This window comes from Lithobates pipiens, unplaced genomic scaffold, assembly GCF_037356315.1.
Source record: "Lithobates pipiens isolate NorthernLeopardFrog02 unplaced genomic scaffold, aLitPip1_a1.2 Scaffold_16, whole genome shotgun sequence".
Classification (NCBI taxonomy): Eukaryota; Metazoa; Chordata; class Amphibia; order Anura; family Ranidae; genus Lithobates; species Lithobates pipiens.
Window position 1 is genome coordinate 371,961,375 of NW_027507748.1, and position 20,496 is coordinate 371,981,870.

Genomic DNA, 20,496 nt, shown 5'->3' on the forward strand with positions numbered 1-20,496 from the left:
AGGTACTCGGGTACTCTGATGGGCCGTGACAGGTACTCGGGTACTCTGATGGGCTGTGACAGGTACTCGGGTACTCAGATGAACTGTGACAGGTACTCGGGTACTCTGATGGGCTGACAGGTACTCTGATGGGCTGTGACAGGTACTCGGGTACTCTGATGTGCTGTGACAGGTACTCAAATACTCTGATGGACTGTGACAGGTACTCTGATGGACTGTGATTGACAGGTACTATGATGGGTGGTGACAGGTCCTCTTTATTGGGGGGGGGCAATAAGTATGATTGGTGTACACTGTATGCGGTAACGAGATGTTACCGCAATCTCCTCCTCACACACGATCGGTGTGTGAGAAGGAGAACCCGGTAACATCCCGTTACCGCAGTTTGTTTACATTTTTGTGATCGGCTGTGAAAGGATCACAGCCGATCATGTGGGTAAACAGCCGGCCAATGGCTGTTTACCAGCGTCGGTGACGAGCAGTGTTCCCGGGGAACACGCCGCCACCGACATGCACGCGCAGCGCGCTCGTGATCGCGCGCATGCGCCGTGCACGTTCGGGGTGTGACCATCTGTGATCGGCCGTGACTTCATCACGGCCGATCACGTGGTAAACAGCCATAACGAATGGCTGTTCACCCCCTTCGGTGGTGAGCGGTGTCTCCGTGACACGCCGCCACCGAAGAAACAGGGATGCGCGCGCTCGATCGCGCGCATTCCCTGTTTAAACGGGAGGCCGTCATATGACGGCCTCCCGCCACAATAGGTGCGCCACCTGGCCGTCATTTGACGGCCGGCGGTCAGCAACTAGTTACATTTTTTTTTTATTATTTATACTTTTTTTTCAAAAATGAAGTTTTCCTTTTATTTCAATATTTTATTTAAAAAAAAATTTAAATTATTTATTACAATGTTATTTTTTTTTTTTTTTACAATTACATTTTTTACAGGACAGAGAAGCCGGCAGTGACACAGGGGGGCGCAACACAGTGACAGGTGGGCACACTGAGGGGGATCAGAAGTAGGCAAAACAGGGAGGGGGGTCGGTGTGGGGGTAGCAATTACAGGAATGATGCCCTGTGTCTGTGTTTCCCTGCGGCAGCTGAAAGCCGGTGGGAGGGAGAGATAGCGGCTTTCAGCTGCTGTAGAGAGCTGTAAAGTCTGTTGCATGCAAGATCCATTGTTTTCACTTGCTGCCTGCCAGAGAGATCAGTATTAAGTCTTCTTTGGCTGGCTACCTTTTAAAAAAAAATAAAGCAAAAGAAATAGTATCACTTTAATCTACTTTATTTTTTTATTTTTATTTTATTTTTATTTAAGGAATGCGGTTCATACAATATAACATTATAACACATAAGTCCACCTACGAAATTCGGTGCTAGACAAAAGGAACAGTTTGTCATAAATGGCAGCATATAATATAATTCAGAACAAACAATCACGGTTCTATCACAAATTTATAGTAATTCAGGGGTCAATGATCTATATTCCCCCTGCCCGATATATTTTGTAGCTAATCCAGGTCAGCAGCAAGAACCTCCAATCCTAAAAAAAGGGGAAAGTTTCATTGGACCTATGTAGGCTAATAAGTGAGGGCATTAAGGAGGGGGAAAGACAACCTGTAAGTTAAAGTAATCCTGTCCCTTAATAGCAGGTATCGACCCATTGTTGTTTGTGGGAATAAATTTGGACAATGAACCTATTATTGTATATAGCCAACTGAGCTGGTTTCGCGGGGCAGTACCAGAGGTTTACCGCAAACCAAGGGTATTTTAACTTTTTAGGGGAAAGTAGAATGGGCGTCAATCTACTTTATTTTTAATCCACTGTCTTACCTACACAATTACCACATAACTCTATTTTATGTGTGTAATTCTATAATTAGTAAAGGATAGAAGAATAGATCGTCTTCCATGCATAAAAAAAATACAAATACTATACTTCATGAGCCTATGGGGTTGATTTACTAATACTGGAGAGTGCAAAATCTGGGGCAGCTCTGCACAGAAACCAATCAGGTTCCAAGTTATTTTGTTAAAGCTTAATTGAACAAGTTAGAAGCTGATTGGCTACCATGCACAGCTGCACCACATTTTTCATTCTCCAGTTTTAGTAAATCAACCCCTCTGTGCAACATATTTTGGGATAAAATGCATATGGCAAGTCCAATAGGTCCATGGTATTCTTCTATGGAACATAATGGCCTGTAGTTCTGAACACTGATGCCTGAATTATGGCAATTGTCCTATACTCCACTCCTACATAGCAATACAATCTCCTCTTTCCTTCAATTCTGATACAGGAATCAGTACAGTAATCATAATGACCTTCTTAGCTTGAGAATCCCTCAATTTACTTCATATTTTCCCATTCCATAACTACACCCTCTAGGCTCATTACAACTCTTTGGGGTTGATTTAAAGGCAAAAACCCTGTTCACTTTGTAAGGAAAGTTTCACTTTGCCAGGGAATATTCCCCAGAGCCTAGTGAATGAGGTGAAGCTCTGCTAACTTCCATCATATGTTTATGTGCTAGCAAAAATATTTTTTATATTTTTTCCTTCTACATGACAGGGTATTCTTTGCAGAGTGAAACTGTACCACCATCACTTAGCACTGGGTAAGATTCGCTTACAAGATGCAAGTTCCCTTGCAAAGTGAACAGCCTATTGGCATTTAGTAAATCAACCCTTTGCCACTACTGTAAAGGGTAAGGCTGCATTAAATCTGGGTGCAATAGGGGGTTTATGGACAGGACAAAAGTTGTCCATCAGAGGTATGCATATGATTGAATCAAAGATAGATGGAGTGTTTTTAAATATTTTTTTTAATCTTTTGAATTAGAGTTATGCCCTGTACACACGGTCGGAAATTCAGACGGAAAAAAATCAGATCGGATTATGTTGTTGGACAATCCGATCGTGTGTGGGCTCTATCGGACTTTTTCTGTCTGAAAATCCGACGGAAAAAGTTTGAGAGCTGGATCTAAAATTTTCCGCCAAAAAAATCTGATCTGACTTTTTCAGAACGTTTGTAGAGAATTCGGATGGACAAAGTGCCACTCATGCTCAGATTAAATTACGGGACCAAAGCTATTGGCTACTAGCTTCTACGTAGTCCCATTGTACGTAACGAACGATCAGATTTTGCATGGTAGTACATAAATATAAGTTGTATAACAGTTGCAATCAATATGATGGAAAATTAAGGGGAACTAATAAAACCATCCAGCAATCAAAAAGAGGAGAAGCACACTCCAGTACCATCCCATAACATCAGGTATTACATGTCCTTATATAGGAAGGACCGCATATCTCCCAAGGAGTTGTGGGAAAAGGAGGAGGGGGGGAGACAAAAAAAAAGTCCTCCAAGTCCTGGAGGCTGGGACGTCCATGGTAATCGTTTTCACATGTTTTACACTGCATACACCTTTTGACTCAACTCCACAACTCCTGTACCTCCCCCTACAGTAATTTTGGCAATTTTAGGGAAAAAAGGGGAAAATCCTAAATTGTAAATTTTAAGAATTAGAGATTTACTTCTAGCTTTGCTGCACTAGGCACTGGTCAACATGTACCATTGTGATCAATAAAGCCTTGACTTGGGCAAAGTACAGGTTCACTGTAGAAACTTAGTTGCCTTACCTTGTAATGATGGTCTCACATGTTGTAGTGTTATGACTGATTGATTCCCTTATGTCCATGTATGCGGTCAACTAGCATGTCCCTATTCATGCATGCCTGCTGATTTCCTCTATGTTGCATCAAAAATGTGGGGAGCTTAAGTGATGACATACACCTCTTCCCTTCTTTGCTCTGCCCATTTGTGTCTGTGTCATATTTAATTACGATGCAGCTTTCACCTGTAGAACACTAGACTGAGAGACCCAGGGATTGTGGGATATCTAGTTTCTTCACAGGAAGTGTCAGTTCTTAGACTACAGACAGAGGTCACACATTAACCTGCGCAGTGCCAGGCTGCACGCCTTATGTTTGAACACAAACAGATACTGCTGACACGAGAATGTGAAGATTTATCTACTATGACCTGTGCGTACAGAGCACACTTATCGTCGCCTGACACAGTGCCTAGGTTCCTTTAAATGCTTCTTCATTCCCTCAAGCACAATGTGCAAAAGCGTCTATCAATAAAAAAAGTCAACTGTTTGTTGTAGTTGTATTAGTAAATATGCCTAATATTTCGCGATATAAGCCAATTTGTGAACATATCATAAAATAAAAGTATGCATTTTATAGAATAATTCCAAAGCACAAACTGTAAAAGGCATTTTACGTCATCATAAAATTCATTCTTTATTATTCACAGATAAAAGCTTACTTGTACAATGCAAAGTATTGTTACTTTCAGATTTTTCACTTTTAACCTTATCATGGAATACAGTTATTTCATTGTAATAAGAAGAAGGTTAATTCATCAGTAAAAGTTATTAGAAGCAACCCAAAGATTATAGACCCACAAGGAGAAGATAAAAAAGTATTTGTTGAAAACGATGCAGGCAGTTAAAGTGATACCCTTCACTGGCTAGGCTTATGAAAAAAACAAACGTCTATACTCTGTGTACTGCTGAAGCTGCCCCATGCTGGCTCTAAGACCAAGAACTGTGTCATCACATAACCACCGATTGCTCAGCTCTCAGTTTGCTCTGAGGGGAAAGCAGTCACTATCAGTCATTGCTCTCTGTTCTGATCCTGCAGTGCTCACTGGAGTAGCAGGCAGAGAAGGGGCGGGCAAGGCTGGCATGGGTATGCCTGGCCCCAGCTCTCAGCAGCATGCAGGATCCTTCCCAAGCCTGTCAAGACTCTGCCCGTTAAGCTGATAGTGGACAATAACAATAATCAGATGACTCTGTGCCAAAAGAGAACAAAAGTAAATGTACTCCTATGACCCACAGGAGAAGTATGGACAAAACGCTTTGACCATGTTTCTCTTCTAAACTGTAAAAGATGCAAGCTTTTGTGGCACCTTATGTTCGTTCTTCAGGCTTTATTTAATATTCAATTATATAAAGCCTAAAGAAGGAACCTAATGGATCCTGAAAGCTTGCATCTTTAAGAATCTAATTAAGCTAATAAAGAAAACAAAGGGTATCACTAAAACTCCAAACTTTCTGCTAACCTTCTATTTAAAAAAAAAAGATGTGGGACGCTTTAGTCATGGTACAACTGTTTTTCATTCAATAAAATGTTTCTTTATAATTCTCCCCAGCCATTTACTTTTTTCTGGATCCACAGTATTCCATGCCAGTCTTGATTCACCAAAACATAATACTCTGGCCTGTCACTGTATTAAAATAATAAAAGCATTTCACATCATTCCACCTAATATGTACGAGATAAAAAACTGGAGTTAACCAAAAAGAAAAATGTAATATAAAACAGTGATATTGCTCATAGCAACCAATCAGATTCCAGGTATCATTTTTCTAGTGCAGTTTAAAATGTGAAAACAAAAATCTGGTTTGTTGCTCCAGGAAATAATTTAACTTCCACCAGGAAAGAAAACTATCACTTCTACAAAACAGTCTATTATTCTATACATCAAGTCTTGGGTGTTTATTATTAACTAAGATCTATCAGGACATTAATGATATTGTGGGGAATGTTTGATTACAGAGTCCATGTCATTTATAAAGTTTAGGAACAAATTAATTTAAATGGATGAGTGATCTACTATAATAGTGTGGTTAGTAGTGCAAATAATTCAGTGATTCGTCCACATTTTTGTGCTTATTTATAACTTTGCAGTAGGTTACCCTCAGGTAACATGCCCAAAATGTATATCTCAGAGAGGACAAGAGCAAGAAGGGTTAGAACCCCTGTCAGGTTGTTATTGCTATCAATCTAGCTGTTGGGGAAGTTTACTCTTACTGTTACTTCTGGTGGCTGTTGTACCAAGGACAAATAAGTTAAAGGTAAAAATCTCTTAATGGAGGGATCTTGTCTAATAAGTTGTTAGAAGTAGGGGGTTCCCCTCACTTTGGGGAGATTTACTTTCACGTCTTCTTGTGTCTTTGGTACAGGAAGCAGTAGTAGATCTGTCCACTAGGGGCAGAGATTACAAAAAAGGCTAAAAATGTTGTAACCGTTCCTATAGAAGACTAGAAAAAAAGACTAGTTTTAACTGAAGTTCTATCTTATGCTGGATAAGGATGCAATTTCAATACAACACACCAGTCTACCCCTCAGTTCTTTGAATATTACATTTCCTATGTTGTTAGAAAAAGATTCCATGTAACTAGTAATAATTGAAATGTTATCTATACCTGGAAATCCCACAAAAATACATTTTGTGCAACAAAAATGAGGAATTATATGTCCTACTAAACAACGTTATCAGAGGTGTGCATTTGGTTGGCTTTAATACTTTCACGATTAAGAGTATGTATGTCATCCATAAATATTGTATCTATCATGCAAATTCCTTACGTATAAAATAAAATTGCCCAATCTAATCTTTGAGTACTTGAAAAGACCAGGAAGAATATGAGTATATTAAGATTTCACTTTGATGGTGGAATGCATATCAGTGTGAGAGATTTTTATGGCAATATCTCAATTTGTAGTTATTTGAGTTACTACTTAAAAAAAAACACTTCACCCCTTGATAATCTAAAATGAATAAAACAAAATGGAGACACAATAGTCACACCCATGTGTGTCAACTGGGAATTATAAGCACAGCTTTGTATAGCTAAACACACACGATTCTGATGCATTTGCTATTAAATTCAGTACAGTAATATCACACATAATGTGCATTTCCCATTAAATTATATCTCCGAATAAATATATATGCCAGAATCACCAGTGTATGTCATGCCACTGCAGAAAACACAGGCAGGTAGAAGTCACATTTAGATTGTCTCAGTTCTAATAGTGTTTAAAGCATATCCTAATAACTAACCACTGATGTCAAATAAAGACTAAAAAGGAATGCGCTGCATTTCTTACTTCTAACCTAATGTTCTATGCAAATGGTGAACTCCAACATATACACTCTAATAAGAAAAAGCTTGAAGAGAAGAAGTAAACACATTATACATTAAATTACTTGAAAATGTGAATAGTAAGTATGAAAATGTTTCTCTTCCGTTAAGTTTTTTTATGCTAAAGAAGTCCTGATGGGAACAGGCTGAGAGGTTGACTTTCATTGCTTGGCAGAGTTGTCCTGTAACCGTCAAAGTTGCGTGGAATGCTACCACTGGTAGATCCAGAGCTGTTACTTAGTGTCTCTATGCTTCCGTCTCGCTGTAGTTCTGAAATAATATAATAAAAAACAGGATATAAATATTTGACAGAAATATGAATAACCGTTTCTCACTGCAACAAACAGCATTAAAGTGACAATAAACAATATTCTTATTCTACAAAAATAGTCCAAATACACCCACTACTTAATGGCCCTGTAATATATTTTTCTAAGATAGTTTTTTTTTAAAGAGGAGCCACGGGCTACCCCCCAAAAAATAAAAAGTCAGTAGCTACAAATATTGAAGGGGCTGACTTTTAATACAAGGGCACTTACCTGTCCAGGGATCCCACAATGTCCTCACCTGAGCCGATTCTTCAATCGGCTTTGGGTGCAGGGGCCAGCATCTCTAGTAAAAGGAACAGAAAATGAATCCTTGTAGTTCCACAGCCGGTTTAAAACTGTGCGTGTGTGAGACATGATGAGCATTGCGAATGGTTCCATAGCCTTCTGGGAACTGTGATATGTCCCAGAAGACTGCGGGGAAGGAGGGGGGGCAGACTTCCAGGTCAGATCGCTATGGCAATCTGAGCCGAAAGGTGGGAGCGGGTACCTGTCAAAACTGGGTAGCCGCTCCCCCCAAAAAAGTGCCAAATGTGGCAGTGGAGGGTGGGAGGATGCAAACAAGTGGAACTTCCCCTTTTGGGCGAAGTTCCGCTTTAAGCCAGCCATAAATGGATCGAAATTCAGCCAGTTCAGCAGGGAGGTTCTATGGGCAAGCTGATTGTACAGAAGTCAATCTCTGATGAGTGTATTCTGATGATGAGGAGGTCTTCCTACTGTCAGAATTCAATAGCTCTATGGGAGGGATTCCCTCATCCACATGGAGTGTGTGGATGGGGGAATCAATTTATTTTCTTTTGTAGAACCAGCGTTTTCTTTTGTTCAAAGAAACTTCTATTTGGAACAAGCAGTGTACATTTGTTGCAGTCATGGAGAGGATTTACTAAAGGTAATTAGACTGTGCACTTTGCAAGCACAGTTGCACTCATTTTCCCTAGAACTTAGTGAATGTGGTAAAGCTTCACTTTGAAAACAATACCCAATCACATTTTTGCTTGCACGTGATTCGCTGATGGAAATCAGCTGAGCTTTACCACATTTACTAGGCTCTGGGAAAAATGAGTGCAACTGCACTTGCAATGTGTACAGTCTATTTACCTTTAGTAAATCCACCCCTATGTGTACAGTACTATACTACCAAAAATCTGCCTATGCAGACAAGAGACATCTGTAGAAAAATAAAAAGGTGTGCACCTTTGATCAAAATTGAACAATCTCCTTGCTATAGGTGTAGGCCATTTACATACCTCATGAAGCCTGACTGAAAAACTCCCTGGACATTGTTAAACACATTGCTAAGCGAGGCCCAGCTGTTACTGGTCACCTTCACCATCACAGGAGAGTGTTTTTTTCTGATTCAGACCCCCTAACATGTGCTTTCTCCTAATGCGGTGGCTGCATTTGTTTTCTTTTTTTTATGCTGTTTTCATCTGGTGATCGGGCCTGTAACACACCTCCTGTAGTACAGTGCCCTCACTCTGGGCCACCCTTTGCAGTTATAGCAGCTTCAACTCTTCTGGGAAGGCTGTCCACAAGGATTTGGAGTGTGTCTATAGGAATGTTTGACCATTCTTCCATAAGCACATTTGTGAGGTCAGGCACTGATGTTGAACAAGAAGACCTAGCTCGCAGTTTCTGCTCTAATTCATCCCAAAGGTGTTCTATCAGGTTGAGGTGAGGTGCAGGCCAGTCAAGTTCCTCCACCCCAAACTCACTCATCCATGTCTTTATGGACCTTGCTTTGTGCACTGGTGTGCAGTCATATTGGAACAAGAAGGGGACATCCCCAAACTGTTCCTACAAAGTTGGGAGCATAAAATTGTCCAAAATGTCTTGGTATGCTGATGCCTTAAGTGTTCCCTTTACTGGAACTAAGGGGCCAAGCCTGACCCCTGAAAAACAACCCCACACCATAATCTCCCCTCCACCAAATGATTTGGACCAGTGTACAAAGCAGGATCCATGCTGACCAAATGTGCTTCTGGAAGAATGGTCAGACATACCCATAGACACGCCCCTCAACCTTGTGGACAGCCTTTCCAGAAGAGTTAAAGCTGTTATAGTCGCAAAGGGTGGGCCAACTCAATATTTTGACCCCTACAGATTAAAACTGGGATGCCATTAAAGTTCATGTACAGGCAGGCATCCCAATACTTTTGGCAATATAGTGTACCTGCAGATTTAAATAGGCTTACATACTTAAGCCAGACTCCAGCTAACACTTTATAAGCAGTCACAGCAAACAGTTTTTTTTTCTTTTTTGGGATAAAGGTTTTTCATAAATAAATAAAAGTTGATCATTGAAAGCACCCCTGTCAGCAATAAATAGTTTGTCTCGACTCTGTAAATGATACATTCTGCTGGAGAGCTTGTTCTTTTTCAAAACAACAGACTTACCACCAGATGAAAATAGAAGAAAGAAAGAACACAAATGCAGCCATCACATTTAAGAAATGGTAAGCTGCAATATAATAAATGTTTGATTTTAGGTTTAATACCAGTTTAATATGAAGACATGTACCGGATTAGCAAAATGTACAGATGATCTTTACTAAATCAATAAGGAGTGTCTAGCACCAGGAGATCAGTAGTAAAGTAGGTAATTTAGAGCTTGACCCACAGGATAATTATTCTTATTATAATACCGAGCTTACAATCTGCATGTTCTTTTAAAAATCAAAGAAAAGCAGATGAGGTACAGAGACAGACAAACAGGTTGAAAAATGACATACAGACAAGCTTGTTTTGTACTCTAAGTACTAAAATGACCCTGTTCAGTCTCCAGAGGGCTTATTTGGTATGCTAATGTATTCGTATGGAAAGGAATACCTGGATTATATAAGAGTTGGGTTATTTGCAAAATAACAACTGTATGTTTTTTGTGTCTGATATTGGTGACTTTGCACCTTCATTTGACAATTATAACATGCAAAAGCATAACACATAAACGAAGGGTATGAAAAGCGCATTCTATGTTAAAAATGTTCAGTGGATTCCCTGCTGCTATCCTTTGTGTGTAAAGTCATATTCCACTCCACAGTCAAAGTGGAACGTAACATTCATAGGAAGTAAATAATAGAGAAAAATGTTGGTGCTTAGCAAGTTGCTTTTTGTTAAAATTGTTAAGAATTTTTTTTAACTATATCTTTAAAAGGATTTAAAATATAAAATGGGTATTTTACAGTTAGGGCTTGTTCACACTTGACGCTCAACAAATGCTCCTATAAAATTTGTATGGCGTTTGTATGGGCGTCAGACAGGCGTCAGAGAGGTGTCAATGAGTTTTAGAATGGGGTATTTTACAAGCGTTAAAAACGCTCCCTAAATGCCCTATGTGTGATTTTGTAGCGTTTGATGAGCATTAGGGCGCATTTACATTACATTACATTCCTTCAACCACTTTAGCTCTGGTTTACCCCCTTCATGACCAGGCCATTTTTTGCGATACGGCACTGCGTTATTTTAACTGACAATTGCATGGCCGTGTGATGCTGTACCCAAATAAAATTGATGTCCTTTTTCCCCAAAAATAGAGATTTCTTTTAGTGGCATTTGATCACGTCTGCAGTTTTTAATTTGTGCTATAAACAAAAAAAAGACAACATTTTGATAAAAAAGCAATATTTTTTACTTTCTGCTATAAAACACACCCAATAAAAAAAAAAAGCAAAAAATTCAATTTCATAAAGTTATGCCAATATGTATTCTGCTGCATGTTTTTGGTAAAAAAAATCCAATAAATGTATATTGATTGGTTTGCGCAAAAGTTATAGCGTCTACAAACTATTGGATAGATTTATGGAATTTCAATAAAGCAGAAACACAAGTTCTCTGTCTCCCCTACTAGCAGAACAGTGATTTGCCTTGTTTATATAGGCAGACCGCCATTCTGCCTCTCTCATCAACGATCGGACACGCTGATTGGCTCCCGCTGTGTTCAATCACAGTGGAAGCGGGTTGGCGGTGGCGCATGTGCGTGTCCCAGACCCGGAAGTACCAGATCACATACCTAGTACGTGATCTGGTACTTAATACGTGATCCTAGTACCTAGTAGACATGTGCAGAGTAAAATATTTCGTTTCGGAATTTCGTTTTCGTCTGAAAACTTAATTTATTTAGTTACTCCCGAAATTCGTTTTTATTTATTTCGTTTTTCGTTCAAAAATTGCATTCGTCCGAAAATCCACATGAATTACGGTCGAATCTGTCTTGGAAGGCTTATGGTGTCTGTCGAATGTATAAAGAAGATTCGACGGAGCTAACTATATAGCGTACTTTAGAACCCTATTAAAGTCTATGGGACTCCAACGTTCAAAATCTAAAGTGCTAATTTTAAAGGCTAATTTGCAAGTTACTGTCCTAAAAAGTGTTTGGGGACCCGGGTCCTGCCCCAGGGGACATGTATCAATGCAAAAAAAAGTTTTAAAAACGGCCGTTTTTTCGGGAGCAGTGATTTTAATAATGATTAAAGTGAAACAATAAAAGTGTAATATTCCTTTAAATTTCGTAGGGGGGGGTTGTCTATAGTATGCCTGTGAAGGGGCGCATGTTTCCCGTGCTTAGAATTGTCCCTGCACAAAGTGTCATTTATGCAGGAAAAAAAGTCCTTTAAAATCACTCGCAGCTATTATGAATTGTCGGCTCCCGTAATACAGAGAACACTCATTGAAAGTCATTGATAAAAAAAATAAATAAATAAATAAATAAATAAAAAAGCGTGGGGGTCCCCCAAATTCAATTACCAGGCCCTTCAGGTCTGGTATGGATATTAAGGGGAACCCTGCCTCAAATTTAAGAAAAAATTTGACGTGGGGTTCCCCCTAAATATCCATAACCAGACCCTTCAGGTCTGGTATGGATATTAAGGGGAACCCCGCGTCAAATTTAAAAAAAAATTGACGTGGGGTTCCCCCTAAAAATCCATACCAGACCCTTTATCCGAGCACGCAACCTGGCAGGCCGCAGGAAAAGAGGGGGGGACGAGAGAGCGGCCCCCCCTCCCTCCTGAACCGTACCAGGCCACATGCCCTCAACATTGGGAGGATGCTTTGGGGGTCTGTGACCCCTCAAAGCACCTTGTCCCCATGTTGATGAGGACAAGGGCCTCATCCCCACAACCCTGGCCGGTGGTTGTGGAGGTCTGCGGGCGGGGGGCTTATCAGAATCTGGAAGCCCCCTTTAACAAGGGGACCCCCAGATCCCGGCCCCCCCCCTGTTTGAAATGGTAAGGGGGTACAAAAGTACCCCTACCATTTCACAAAGAAAGTGTAAAAAATGTTTAAATAAAACAAACACACTTTTGAAAAATTCCTTTATTAAAAATAAAAAAATAAAAAAAAGATTCCAGCGGCGGTAATCCACTCTTGCTATCCATCGACGGACGGTCATATCTCCAGCGATGTCTAATATCATCCAGCGCAGCGCAGCATCCTTCTTCTGTCTCCGTGGAGGAGACACTACAGGCATTCCGGCGGCTGACGTTTGTTATATACGGAGGGCGGGGCCACCCGTCACCTGACCCCGCCCCCCTCTGACGCAAGGGGAAACCCGGGGTTCCCCGTGACGTATAGGTGACCCCGCCCCCCTCTGATGTAACGGAAACCTGCCTGTGTTACATCAGAGGGGTGCGGGTCACCCCTACGTCACGGGGAACCCCGGGTTTCCCCTTGCGTCAGAGGGGGGCGGGGTCAGGTGACGGGTGGCCCCGCCCTCCGTATATAACAAACGTCAGCCGCCGGAATGCCTGTAGTGTCTCCTCCACGGAGACAGAAGAAGGATGCTGCGCTGCGCTGGATGATATTAGACATCGCTGGAGAGCTGACCGTCCGTCGATGGATAGCAAGAGTGGATTACCGCCGCTGGAATCTTTTTTTTATTTTTTTATTTTTAATAAAGGAATTTTTCAAAAGTGTGTTTGTTTTATTTAAACATTTTTTACACTTTCTTTGTGAAATGGTAGGGGTACTTTTGTACCCCCTTACCATTTCAAACAGGGGGGGGGCCGGGATCTGGGGGTCCCCTTGTTAAAGGGGGCTTCCAGATTCTGATAAGCCCCCCGCCCGCAGACCCTCACAACCACCGGCCAGGGTTGTGGGGATGAGGCCCTTGTCTTCATCAACATGGGGACAAGGTGCTTTGAGGGGTCACAGACCCCCAAAGCATCCTCCCAATGTTGAGGGCATGTGGCCTGGTACGGTTCAGGAGGGAGGGGGGGCCGCTCTCTCGTCCCCCCCTCTTTTCCTGCGGCCTGCCAGGTTGCGTGCTCGGATAAAGGGTCTGGTATGGATTTTTAGGGGGAACCCCACGTCAATTTTTTTTTAAATTTGACGCGGGGTTCCCCTTAATATCCATACCAGACCTGAAGGGTCTGGTTATGGATATTTAGGGGGAACCCCACGTCAAATTTTTTCTTAAATTTGAGGCAGGGTTCCCCTTAATATCCATACCAGACCTGAAGGGCCTGGTAATTGAATTTGGGGGACCCCCACGCTTTTTTTTTTTTTATTTATTTATTTATTTTTTTATCAATGACTTTCAATGAGTGTTCTCTGTATTACGGAGCCGACAATTCATTATAGCTGCGAGTGATTTTAAAGGACTTTTTTTCCTGCATAAATGACACTTTGTGCAGGGACAATTCTAAGCACGGGAAACATGCGCCCCTTCACAGGCATACTATAGACAACCCCCCCCTACGAAATTTAAAGGAATATTACACTTTTATTGTTTCACTTTAATCATTATTAAAATCACTGCTCCCGAAAAAACGGCCGTTTTTAAAACTTTTTTTTGCATTGATACATGTCCCCTGGGGCAGGACCCGGGTCCCCAAACACTTTTTAGGACAGTATCTTGCAGAATCTTTTCTCTCTGTCAAATCTTTTTTCTCTGTCGAATATTTTCTCTATATAATCTTGGACTAATAGAGGTAAGGTTAGGCACATTCGAACACAGGTTCTATAGACACTTGTCAGAGTCACGTCGAATCTCCTATTCTATATCGAACTGTTGTAACAATGAAAACGAAAATAAAGCATTTATTTATGTCGGATCTTTCGTTTTTCGGATTTTGTGCTTTCGTTATCGTTTGGCAAAACGAAAACGAAAATAGCTGAAATTCGGACGAAAATGCATTCGGACGAAAACGAATGCACATGTCTAGTACCTAGTATGCGATCTGGTACTCAGTACGTGATCCTAGTACGTGATTTGGTACTCAATACGTGATCCTAGTACCTAGTACGTGATCTGGTACTTAGTATGTGATCCTAGTACCTAGTACGTGATCTGGTACTTAGTACGTGATCCTAGTACCTAGTACGTGATCTGGCGCAGAGCGGCCGCCCTGCTGCAGTAAATCTGCGTGGGGCGGTTGTGAACTGGTTAAAATACTTAATGTGCGTGCCTTTCCCACCTCTGTTTTGTGTTTCCCCATTTTATTTGCATAATGTTTGCAAAATGTTTTCTAATAAAGTGTATAGAGCAAAAATCATCTTCTTTAGTTTTGAATAGAGTAGGAAAAGGTTAAAATCCTTGCCAGTTTTTTTTTTATTATGTCCCGTTGGGCAGATTTGACCATACTTCCTGTCCTGGAGATTCAAAAGGAAGTTAGAGGAAATCTCAAAAAATTACATACATGCACTCTTAAGATTGCCATACAGTACATCAGTAGATTTTTGTACTGAATTTTTCATTTTAAGAGCATTTGTTCAGTTTTATAATTGCTGGTGGGGTCAAATCGATGTTCACTTTTGACGACAGTGATGAGAACATTCAAAGGAGCAGAATGGAAATTTTTTTCTCAAAATAACACATTTCTAACAGTGCATGTGGTTTTTGGTCATTAAGGTCTATTAATTCCAAAATCAAATGAAATGAAATTTTGAAGTACTTTCAAATGACATTGGTCAAGTCATGGAATGTACAATTTTCAAACAAATGTTTATTCGAAAGTCTACTAGAGTATGGCTAGCTTTAGACTAGTCACCAGAAGAAGCGTCCCAAATGTACAAATTCTCATTTTTGTAACAATGCTGAAATTTTGATTTCCTGTTACTTTTTGCCTTGCTAACAATGGTCACCAGGACAAATAGAGAGGGTGAATCTCCCCATTAGGGACACAGACCATGATAAAAAAAGACAACCATTCAAATTCTTCCCTATTCCATTCAACACAAAAAAAAGCTATACATACATTTTAAGTTTTATTTTAAATCTTTGTATTTGCAGGATTTTATCTATTTCCGTTAAGTAGTTCCATGCTGACTCACACTTAACTGTTCAGCAAATGTTAACTTTCAAAGTTTATGGAGCCACATCACATTTCCTGTATACAAACATTTATACTGGTAATATTTAATCTTACTGGAAATCTTTTTCCCAAGAAAAGTGCGTTTTGGAAACTATTTCCGTCTAATAGACCCTTATCAAGAGATCATTTGTTGACTCCCGGCTCCAGGCCACTATAAAGACAAGAGTATAGACACTGGTCCAGGGCGTGGGATATTGTGTCACACCTACAATTTGCCACTTGCAAACTGTTTCAGTCTCTGGCTTTATTGCTCACACTTTACAAATTCTAGGCGTGGATTGCAAAGAACGCAAACAGCAAGAGACGAAAGTGGTTATACATTTATAATCCTTAAAGTAACATTGCTTGACGTTTACTTAGTAATGTGTTTCAAGTCATCACAATCAGGGCTGCTCTGCTTTGAGACGGAGCATTTATTCTGAATGGAATATAAATATAATGGTATTTAAATCATTATGTCTAATCTCCCCATCTCTCTTTCTGTGTGGAGACTGTACAGGCAATTATAAAATAAACTTCCCTCTCTCGAACAGGAAAAAATCACAGTGTTTCACTTAGTATTTTGTGAAATTGTAATGAAATATACAGACATATAAAAAAATGTATATACTTTAGCTAAAAGTCTTATGCCCCGTACACACAAGCGGATTTTCAGTCAGAAAAAACTTGGATGGTTTTTTCCAACGCTATTCCGCTAAAGCTTGGCTTGCATACACACAGTCACACAAAAGTTCTCTGAACTTTCGACTGTCAAGAATGCGGTGACGTACAACACGATGAGCCGAGAAAATTAAGTTCAATGCTTCGGAGCATGCGTCAAATTGTTCCCGAGCATGCGTAGGAATTTTGCACATCGAAATTTGTACAGACGATCGGAATTTCCGATCTGAACTTTTTATGACCGAAGAATAGAGAACTTGCTCTCAATCTTTTGCTGGCGGGAATTCTGCCAGCAAAAGTCTGATGGAGCATACACATGGTCGGAATTTCTGACCAAAAGCTCATATCTGACTTTTGTTGGCAAAATTTCTGATCGTGTGTATGGGGCTTTAGAGAAAAACAAATACATGATTTCAGTAAGTACTCCTTTAAGTTATGACAGTGAAGTCAGCTTGAACATAATTTCTGGATGTGATTTTTACCTGCTTGCTCAGCCATATATTATGATTTTAAACTGTGTCTATATCCAAATTTTTTTTAGTTATATCAACTGTCAGGTTTTACTGTTATCCAGGACTTCATTAGAGAGGTTTCCTCTTATGGACAGAGGTGTTAGCACTCCTCAACTTAACTTAACTACTTCAATACAAGGCATTTCCCCGAGCCCCCCTTCCTTCCCAGACCAATTTTTAGTTTTCAGCGCTGTCGCATTTTGAATGACAATTGCGTGGTCATGCAACACTGCACCCAAATTTTTTTAGTTTTTTCCCTTTCTTTTGGTGGTATTTGATCACCACTGTGGTTTTTATTTTTGCGCTATAAACAAAAGAAGAGAGAAAAGTTTGAAAAAAAACACAATATTTTTTTACTTTTTGCTATAAATATCCCAATTTAAAAATAAATAAAAAATGTTTTTCCTCAGTTTAGGCTGATATGCATTCTTCTACGTATTTTTGGTAAAAAATTTTTTTGCAATAACCTATATTGATTGGTTTGCGCAAAAGTTATAGCGTCTACAAAATACGGGATAGATTTATTTTTTAATAGTAATGGCGGCGATCTGCAATTTTTTTTCATGACTGTGATGTTGCGACAAACATGTCGGACACTTTTGACACATTTTTTGGACCATTCACATTTATACAGCAATCAGTGCTATAAAATTGCACTGATTACTATGTAAATGTGACTGGCAGGGAAGGGGTTAACACCAGGGGGCGATTGAGAGGTTAATTATGTTTCCTAGGGAGTGACTTTAACTGTAGGGGGCGGGGACTCACAAGGGAAGGAGACCGATCGGTGTTCCTCTGTACTGAGAACACACGATCGGTCTCCTCTCACCTGACAGGACGTGAATCAGTGTGTTTATACACACAGATCCATGGTCCTGCTGTGTTCACGGGCAATCGCGGGTGCCCGGCGGACATCAAGGCTGCCGGGAAGGTGCACCGGGTCCCTGAGGAGTTGAGAACGTGAGGTAATGAAGTACTTAAAAAAATATTTTTATTGTGACAAAGGGAGCCATGTGCATTTTCAATGTTTGGATGCACATTAAGGACCCATAGGAAATGAATAGATGCATGTAAAAAAAAACATGAAATGTTATCAATGTAAAGTAGCATATGAAAATACACAGGGATAAAAGTGAGCTAATGAGTTTGAGTAATTAAAAAAAAAATACATTACAAAGTGTTCCCAGTGGAGAGCTATCTGCTTGTAGGTTCTGCAATGATTCACTTACTTCTGTAAATATCAGCTTGAGCCACTGGAGTATGTAAACAACAGTATCTATGCTTTTGTTTTTGTATTTTTTTTTCAAAGTGTTGTAGCCTATAGCAGGCTAAAAGAAACCCTAAAATAATATCTCACCATAGATTACACTTACCCAATTATTAAAACATACTTTCAAAATGTTATCTTTTCAGTTACAACAATACTAAGAAAATAAAATTTCTATAAAATCATTATACAGTCCTTCAAATATTTCAAAATCGCTAACCAAGGATTGCACATGGATGTGAGATCCAGGAGACCTAAATACTGTGTAAATTAGATTTCTATGCTCCTCACAAGCAAACAGGCAAATTTTACAACCCACTGCAGAGGAAATATAGGTGATTTAGCGTGGATAAATATACAGAGGAAATGCAAGCAGTTCAATTGGTCTTTGTGATCAAAGTAAACAATGAGATCGCTATCAGTAATGCTAGCATGCATATACATATATGAATATAAAGTAGATAGTGGGAAGCATGGGTTTATACAGTATGACTATACATACTGTAGAAATTCTATAGGAACAACATTACTAGATACGCATAGGGTCCCGCTATCAATTTTCATATTGTCTCATATCATTTATTTATTTTAATACATATTGTGGTTTTATCTTATAGTATTTTTTAGTGGTTCTATATTTGTTGCATATATTCACTGACAAAGCACTGGATTTTTTTATATTTCTGAAATTTGTTAATGAAATATGTAACAATCTTCCAAACAACAAACATATTTAACATTGATGTTTAAGCACCCAGTGGACCGTTGTTTTGCCTGAGGGTGATTAGACTTCCTCTGAAACCTATGGCACCCTACGTTTTCACCTGCTCAGGTCAACTGTAACGTTGTATTGAAAATAACATTCTGCTCTCAATATTCCTCTGTTTTTAACCCTTTAACGTTCTCCTCCACCGTTTGGTAGCGCACATTTTGAGTCACACTAACTCATTGAAAAATGTGGACCTTAAAGGGTTAAGCATTGTATTCATATGATATCACCGACTTCAAACAATTATCTGTTTATTGTAGTATAGAACGTGTACTTAATGAATAAATTCTTTTGCTGACTGCTAAAAAAAAGCAGCCCAAACATGCACAGGTGGAAGCTTTCTGTAGCAATTGCAGTGGAGGGCACTTTTACTTGTGCATGTACACAAAAAGTGTGCAGTGGAGCGATCGGACACATGTCCCGCCCGCAGCCTGGCATCAGGCCCCACAGCATGTGTCCTGCACACATAGTAGGGAGCCACGAAATGTGTTATGCCTTCAGAAGTCTTCACAGTGTGCATTTATCCAAATGGCGCAATGCACATTAACACTTAGATCCTATAGGTGAATGCTTTGCTAAATGTTTGAGTGCATTCAGCCATTTGCCTAATTGACACTTTTGGCAGGACCTATTTGCTGTCACTTCACTACCGCACAAGATCTTGGTCACTGCCACTGCACCATTGTTTAAGACCCTGCTTGCTGCTGCTGCATCATCGTGCTAGGCTAGGCTCAACACCACTACACATGACAAGCAGAACCAGGTTTGCTGCCACTACAGCTCAGGGCAATACTGCATTAGCTGACCATGCACACATATGCACTCATCAACAACACAAATTGTTCTCCCCAATTCCACACAAACGTTTGGCACTTGTCTGCACTCACATACACTGCAATTGCAAAAACTTCTGCATTTGCTGACTCTGCACCACCACACATTTTCTGTACTAGCCAACACCACATCTCTGCGCACTTCTGCCCCTAAACAACACTGCACCTACATGCATTTCTGCACTTGCCAACCCTATGACTCTCACTCATGCACTTGCCGAAACCGCACTGATGCACGTATTAATGTGCACTTTTGAATTCACCAACACTACACCGACAACGACTTTTGTACTTTCCAGAACAGCAACAATGTGCAGTTTTGCACTTGCCAATACTGTAATGACATGCACTTCTGTATTCACCAACACTTTACCTCCACACACATCTGCACTGGAGAACACTCCACTGAAATTAACTTTTGCTGACACCACACTGATGTGCACTTTCTGAAACTGCACCAGTGTGCATGTTTTCACTTGCTGTTAACCACACCAGCAATTACTTATGAAATCACTGACACCACATAGATGCTCCCATTTACACTGCAACAATGTGCACCTCTGCATTTGCCAACACCACACTTAACTGAAGGTGCCAACATAGCAACTACACACATTTTGGAACTCATTAACACCGATGCACATTTTTGTACTTGTCATCACCGCAGCAATACACATTTATGCAGTTGCTCACACCTCACTGACATATTCTTCTGTATTTATTCCATTCAATGAACAGGCACAGCTTTGTTAGTCTAAAGCCCCATACACACTATCAGTTTTTCTGATGAGTTTTTCCTTCAGATTTACCAA

The 20,496-nt window shown here is 40.1% G+C and overlaps 1 protein-coding gene across 5 annotated transcripts in view; it reads right to left on the minus strand.

The window, feature by feature from the left end:
* Positions 1-4,286: 4,286 nt before the first annotated feature.
* BCAS3 (BCAS3 microtubule associated cell migration factor) overlaps positions 4,287-20,496 on the minus strand; it is a 1,583,483-nt gene continuing 1,567,273 nt past the window's right edge. For all 5 annotated transcript variants that reach the window (XM_077482133.1, XM_077482136.1, XM_077482134.1 and 2 more), the window contains one exon: positions 4,287-7,275. In XM_077482133.1, the coding sequence (XP_077338259.1) occupies positions 7,127-7,275 (149 nt within the window). In that variant the 3' untranslated portion in view covers positions 4,287-7,126. The remainder of the gene's footprint in view (positions 7,276-20,496) is intronic.